Source organism: Petaurus breviceps, unplaced genomic scaffold, assembly GCF_028583685.1.
Source record: "Petaurus breviceps papuanus isolate PSGF00001 unplaced genomic scaffold, PetGlider_PUasm1.0 186, whole genome shotgun sequence".
NCBI lineage: Eukaryota > Metazoa > Chordata > Mammalia > Diprotodontia > Petauridae > Petaurus > Petaurus breviceps.
The window spans coordinates 7,871,220-7,878,497 of NW_027185798.1; the positions used below are offsets into that span (position 1 = coordinate 7,871,220).

At 58.0% G+C, this 7,278-nt stretch overlaps 1 protein-coding gene across 1 annotated transcript; it reads left to right on the forward strand.

Annotated features, from left to right (window-relative positions):
* The first annotated feature begins 281 nt into the window (after window positions 1–281).
* FZD9 (frizzled class receptor 9) lies at window positions 282–2,506 on the forward strand. The gene has a single exon (XM_069089172.1). The coding sequence runs from the start codon at window positions 282–284 to the stop codon at window positions 2,094–2,096; it is 1,815 nt and encodes a 604-aa protein (XP_068945273.1). The 3' UTR covers window positions 2,097–2,506.
* Window positions 2,507–7,278: the final 4,772 nt, after the last annotated feature.

Consider the following 7,278-nt stretch of genomic DNA (forward strand, 5'->3'; position numbering starts at 1 on the left):
CTCCGTCTCCGGCTCCGGCTCCGGCTCCGGCTCCGGCTCCGGTTCCAGCTCAGGCAGCTCCGGGTGCGGCGGCCCCGGTGCGGGCACACGCAGACCCAGACTCGGCCCCGGAGCTAGACTCAGACCCGCAGCCAGGGGCAGCCCCGGAGCGGTCCGGGCGGCGGCGGCAGAGCCATGGGCGGCCCCGCGCGCGGCGCCTCCGGGGCGCAGTGAGCCGCGCGCGTCCCGCGTCCCCGCCGCCGCCGCCGCGTCCTCCCCGGGGCGGCCCCCCCCCCCCCGGCATGGCCCCCGGGCCGGCGCGGGCCGCGCTGCTGTGGCCGCTGCTGGTGGCCGGCGCGGCGGCGGCAGCGCTGGAGCTGGGGCCGGACGAGGCGGAGCGCGAGCGGGGCCGGGGCTGGGCGCGCTGCCAGGCCGTGGCCATCCCCATGTGCCGCGGCATCGGCTACAACCTGACCCGCATGCCCAACCTGCTGGGCCACGAGACGCAGGCCGAGGCGGCGGCCAAGCTGCACGAGTTCGCGCCACTCGTGGAGTACGGCTGCCACGCTCACCTGCGGTTCTTCCTCTGCTCGCTCTACGCGCCCATGTGCACTGACCAGGTGTCGACGCCCATCCCCGCGTGCCGGCCCATGTGCGAGCAGGCCCGCCGCCGCTGCGCGCCTGTCATGGAGCAGTTCAGCTTCCCCTGGCCCGATGCCCTGGACTGTGCGCGCCTGCCCACGCCCAACGACCCCCACGCGCTCTGCATGGAGGCGCCCGAGAATGCCACCGCCGGCCCCGCGCCGGCTGCCCCGGGGGGCGCCGCCACAGGCGGCCACGCCGGCCACCAGGGCCTGGGCATGCTGCCCGTGGCTCCGCGCCCCCCGCGCCCGGCCCCGGGCCCCGGGCCCGGGCCCCCAGCCTGTGAGAACCCCGACAAGTTCCAGTACGTGGAGAAGAGCCGCGCGTGCGCTCCCCGCTGCGCACCGGGGGTCGAGGTCTTCTGGTCGCGACGTGACAAGGACTTCGCCCTCGTCTGGATGGCGGTGTGGTCGGCGCTCTGCTTCTTCTCCACGGCCTTCACCGTGCTGACCTTCCTGCTGGACCCCCACCGCTTCCAGTACCCCGAGCGGCCCATCATCTTCCTCTCCATGTGTTACAACGTCTACTCGCTGGCCTTCCTCATCCGCGCCGTGGCCGGGGCGCAGAGCGTGGCCTGCGACCAGGAGGCCGGGGCCCTCTATGTGATCCAGGAGGGCCTGGAGAACACGGGCTGCACGCTCGTCTTTCTCTTGCTCTATTACTTCGGCATGGCCAGCTCGCTCTGGTGGGTCGTGCTCACCCTCACCTGGTTCCTGGCTGCAGGGAAGAAGTGGGGCCATGAGGCCATAGAGGCCCACGGAGGCTACTTCCACATGGCGGCCTGGGGCCTGCCCGCCCTCAAGACGATTGTCATCCTCACCCTGCGCAAGGTGGCCGGGGATGAGCTCACGGGGCTGTGCTACGTGGGCAGCGCGGACGCCAGCGCCCTCACGGGCTTCGTGCTAGTGCCCCTCTCCTGCTACCTGGTGCTGGGGACCAGCTTCCTGCTCACGGGCTTCGTGGCCCTCTTCCACATTCGGAAGATTATGAAGACGGGCGGCACCAACACGGAGAAGCTGGAGAAGCTGATGGTGAAGATCGGCGTCTTCTCCATCCTCTACACAGTGCCCGCCACCTGCGTCATTGTCTGCTACGTCTACGAGAGGCTGAACATGAGCTACTGGCGCCTTCGGGCCACGGAGCAGCCTTGCGCCGCTGCCGCCATCCCCGGGGGGCGGCGGGACTGCTCCCTGCGCGGTGGCTCGGTCCCCACCGTGGCCGTCTTCATGCTGAAGATCTTCATGTCTCTTGTGGTGGGCATCACCAGTGGCGTCTGGGTCTGGAGTTCGAAGACCTTCCAGACTTGGCAGAGCCTATGCCACCGGAAACTGGCAGGGGGTGGCAGGGCTAGAGGCAAGGGGTGTGGGGGTCCGGCAGGCTGTGGCCGCGGGGCCCACTGCCACTACAAGGCCCCTGCGGTGCTCCTGCACGTGACCAAGGCCGACCCGTATCTGGAGAACCCCACGCACCTCTAGGGCCTGGGGAGAGGGGGCTTTAGGTCTCCCCTCCCCACACACGCCCTTTCGAGCCTTCCTCCGGCCCCACCCCCTCCAGCAGGGACACAGGCTCACACCGCCTGCCTTCAGGGACAGCTGAAGAAGCCACCCAGCTGTCAAGGTCGGCAGAGCCGGGGCCTGGAAGGGGGGTGGGGGGCGCTGCGGAAGAGCAAGGAGTGGAGACTCCCCGCCACTTCCCAGTTCCTAGTGGCCTCTGCACCCCACCAGAGCAGGGCCCAGAACTGGCATGTGTCCCCTGGCCCATGAGGCTCCAGAAGAGCATGTGGATTGAGGGAGGGGGTAGGGGAGGGCAGAAGTTTATTTAATGATGTAATTTATTGTGAAGTTCCTTTGGAAGCATCGACTGGAATAAACCCCCCTCACCCCCACCCTGTGTGGCACCTCTTGCCTGCCTGAGTCTGCCATGGGGGAAGGAGGTGAAGGAGGGGGACTGTGGTTCGGAGAGGGGGGAAGACATCCTGGAGGGGCTAGGGGCTTTGCTTCGGCCCCTGTGTTGTGGGGGGCGGAGCTGAGGATGCCTCACTTCTGCTGAGACAGCTGTGTTTCTCATGCGCCTCGGGGGCTGGGTTTTTCCCCTTTCCTCACTGAGGACTGTGCAGAACTTAGGTGCCTGATGACAGGGCAGTGCCCATCTGTCCTACAGACTGGGAGCCCCAAGGAGCCTGGGACCTGTCGGGAGCGTGGCCCTGGGCGGTCCCCTTTCTCAGCTCCCCTCTCTTTTTCACCATTTGAATTGGCGCCAGAAAGAACTAAGCCCTTCCCCTCCCTCCCTCTCAGGTCTGGGGTTGGGAGAGGGGATGGAGAGATGAGTCTGACTGGGAATACTGGCCTGGCCTTGACTCCCATCCAAGGTTGTAAGATTGCTGATGTCCGAGGCAGGACAGAGGGAAGGGAGACCTGGTCGGGTTACACCAGTGTCCTCCTGACCACCCCCTTCCCGGGTCACGATACCGTAAACAAGCAGTGCTTCTACCTCGTCCTCGGCTCAGCCTTCTCTCATGGGATAGGTTGGATGGACGCTGGCTTCCTGGGGCTAGGGAAGGATGAGCAGGAGCCAGAGCTGGCTCCCCGCTCCATGTAGGGTGTAGAGGGGGTTCAGAGTGACTCGATGGCCTTGGTAAGACACTTCCCCTCTCCCAGGAAACTGGACGGTCTTCGATGTCCTTCCCTCCTGGGACCTTCTGTGTTCGGTATGAGAAGGGAGTGGGTAGGGAGGGAGAAAGGGGGAGATTGACAGGTGTATGTGTGTGTGTGTGTGTGTGTGTGTGTGTGTGTGTGTGTGTGCCCGAGCCCAGGATTATGACTAGGGTCATAAGACTGCCCTACAGAAACAGCAAGGAAAGGAAGACCATGCGGGAGCTGGAAAGCCAGCAAGCATTGGGTAGGGTCTGATCCTGGCGAATGCCACAAGAAGCAGGAGTCCAGACTTCATCTTTCTGGGAGGCCTTTCTCTGGGCCTCTTGTCACTGGTTGCTCTGCTCGTTCTCACAAGGCAGTAAATTCTGTGGCCCCCCTCCCCTAAGGCTACAAGGCAGACAGGCCCACAGTAGGTGCCTTTCCGAGTGGCAGAAGACAGGCTGGGGACCCCCGTGTCCAGTCGTCATCCCCAGATTCTGCCCCTCCTCATGGGGAAGGAGCTCCTAGCAGCTTTTTCTTCCCCTGACCCTGTTGCATGGGTGGATTTCCTGGCTTCCATCACCCCAATTCAGAAAGGAGACTGGATGATGGCAAGAACTGAGACTGGGAATGCCCTCAGTTCTTGGGGAGATGGAATGGTTAGCAGTACTTCATCTGCCTTCCTCTACCCACCCCCACTCATACAGTTTGGAAATGGCATGGCTAGGGGTGGAGGGGAAAGGAAATGTGTTTCCATCTGAATCCCAAGGACAGGAAGGAATAGATGGGGAGAGTAAGGATGACCCCCTAGGCACCTAGGTTAGTAGGGACTTTGCCACAGGTAGGGGAGTCCCTCCTTTCAGTGCTGGTATGAGTTCAGGGGTTGTGTGTGTGTGTGTGTGTGTGTGTGTGTGTGCATGCATTCTTGTGTATGGAAGGCGCTCACCTCAAAACCTAGGCTGAATGAGCAGGGTCTTCCTCCTCTCTACCACCCCTCCCCCTTCCCTTGTCCTCTCCTCCCTCTGTATATGATGAGGTGTCTCCCCCCCCCATTTTTTTTTGCCATGACCCTCACAGTCAATATTTGTTCCAGGGAAACAACTCAAAGTTTATAGGTTTGCAATGATGCTTGATAAGGATGGAGAGGGGGATGGTCATGGTCAGTGGATCCCCTGGAATCCAGCTGCTGCTCCTTGTCAAGCAGACGGATCATGGGTTCAAGTCAGCAGGGTGGGACCCATCCCTGGAGAAACCCCAAAGATGACTCTAACCTCCCCCTCCAGGGTCTGAGAGGATGGAACCAGAGCTCTGTGCTGGGAGTCTTTGCTGGAGGACTATGTTGGCATCTGAGCTCGTGGCCCACTCTGTGCCTGCTGAGCCCAGGTGCCCAAAGGAGCTGGCAGAAGGTCCAAACAAGCCTCTAGGATGGGGACCATCCTTGTATAGCCATCCCATTCTCAGCATGAGACTGCTTGGGAAGGATCCCCATCTCCAGGCTTCCCCAAGCATCCTTACTCCCCTGAGGGGAATTTCCAATCCATCTTGTTTTGAGAAGGCTTTAGAGTCAAGGCACAAGGGTTCAAATGCCACCGATTAGTCTTGGACAATTCAATCACTCTACCTTTTTTCTCACAGATAAAACGAAAGGACCAAATGGTTACAACAGATGGCCTCCTCAGGTCACATGGAGCTTTGATCCCATCAATGCTCACAGAGTCTACTGAGGCTACTTAATTGTTGGAGAGGGACAGAGTGGAGGAGGAACTGGAGCCTGGAGAGCTCTCCAGTGCCCATCCCCAGGCCTTCAATGAGCATCAGCTCCTTCAGTCCAAAGCAACAAGGCCTACCTCTCCTTCAGACTAAACTAACGAGAGAGGGACTGGGGGGGGGGGGGGGAGGAGACACCCTGAGGGATCCTCCTGAACAGCAGAAGCAGGGACTGCTGAAGGTCAGGAGCTGGTGAAAAGGAAATTGCCCCGAGTGGGGTCACATCCCCTAACCTCACTATCAGAGCCTGGACCAGGCCTTTACGAGATGTGCAGACCATATTCCTAAGGCAGGCAGGTGTGAGGACCCTTAGCAGACTTGAGGCAGAAGTGAGCTGTACACAACAGACCTCCAGGGCTCCTCCCAAGACCCTAGCCATCTAAGTCTAAGGCTACAGCGGGTGCATGGGTCATCTGCTCCTGAGCTCCGCTGTCCCTTCGCTGCTAATGCTTTGGAGAATTAAGGAGGGCACTTTTCTAGCCTAATTCAATAAGCAGGGTCCACACTGCCCAAGGGGTGTACCCCCATTTCTGGAGAAATGGCTTCTCCCAAGGTCACTTTCTTTCTTCCCCAACCTCCAAGTAGTCAAGTGTGTAGCTCCAGGGAAGGTGAACTTCTATTTGTAAGTCCTCTGACAAAAGAAAACATCCCCAGGGATGCCTCCAAACCCAGAGCATTCACCTACTTCCCAGTCTTACTGTGGCAGAGGAATTATGTCTGAAGTTTGTGTTTTGTTAAAGAAAAAACGAAAACTTCAGGACATTCCAGTTAATAGCATACTTTTAATGGTTTAAAATCCTTGCCCCAACTAAGCAAGACATCACAGAGACACACAGGAAGGAAGGAGATTCAGAGTGGCCCACAAGCCTTGAACCTGGGGCTAAAATAGAAGACGACATCACTGAGCAAGCCAAGTGTGACGCTAGAGGAACTGATGGCTAGGCCAAGGTGGACAGAGGAGAGGGCCAGCCACCAGTGAGGACCCTCCAGTCTCCAGAATCATTTTTTAAACAAACACAAGTACATAACGTTTATTGTTGGAAATTCCAATTTATTACAAGCCTGGTCTTTGGCAGGCCCTTCCCCTCCTGAATGACAATTTTTAAAAACAAAAAAAGGAAACACACAATTCAGACGTCACTGAAGCAACATCAGATGCTCAATATTTAACAAGAAGAGTTGGGCCTGTGGGGTGGAGGTCCCGGCTGTGGAGGTTGTTGCTGGCCCTAGGTCTAGACAAGAGAAAGCTGGAGACAAGCCATGCCCCTCAGCCATCGGCCATGGGAGCAAGTCCCTCCCACATCCTTCTCTATCACCAAGATAAGATATATAGGGACACACACCTTGCAGTTTAGTAGTAAAGATTTTATTCTCAAATCCTAGGAGTTACATCACCTTTGTGGGTTTACTTAAATAGGTACATTAGAGCTATTTGGCTCACAGTTTCCAAATTCAAACTTGATAGAAAAAATTTAACCCTGTTCTGTATTTTTTTTTTTATCAAAGTTGGCCATAAAAGGGAATCAGGACTACAAAGTTTTGCCTAAATACAACAACTAGGGGCTAAGGACTCACGGAGGAAAAGGCTCTCCATCTGGTCCCCCCCCGCCCCCATCTGGGGCCACTGAAATCCTCCCAGATTCTCCAAGCTGGAGTCTGGGGCCTCCACACTTGGCAAGAGGAAGGGGGGGGGGGAGCAAGCATGGCTGTCAGGGAGCCAAAACTAAACACCCCCTCCCCAACCCTTCTGGCTTTCAATGAGCTGGGGAGGGGGAGACAAGGATTAAGCAAACACAGCTTTCATATAAATTGTCCTGTACATGTGCCAAAGCAAGACGACAGAATTATTTTACAAGGTGTCATTTATACAATATCACTGCTGAAACAAGCAACTTTTAATAACTAGAAAAATCTTTTTTTAAAAAAAAGTTACACGTTCAAATTCTTCCTGCTTTGTTCTGCTCCCCAAACCTTGTCTGGCTGAGAGATGGGCTGAGTGCCGGTGTCCCTCCTCTGGCCAGGTTCATCCAGGGGAAGGACAGGCTGCATGATTATAAGCCAAGTAAGGGAGCAGGAACCTCCAGTCTTTTTAATAGTGAAGTGCCTCAAATGGGTGGGGGTGGAGGAAGGGCACATCCCCTCAGGCCCCCCAAGATCACCTCAAACTGTTTCATGATGCTGGTGAAAGCTGAACTGACCTCTGAATGGGGGGATGGGCCCACTTTTGCTGGGGAGGAGGGGGGGGGGGGTCCAAAAA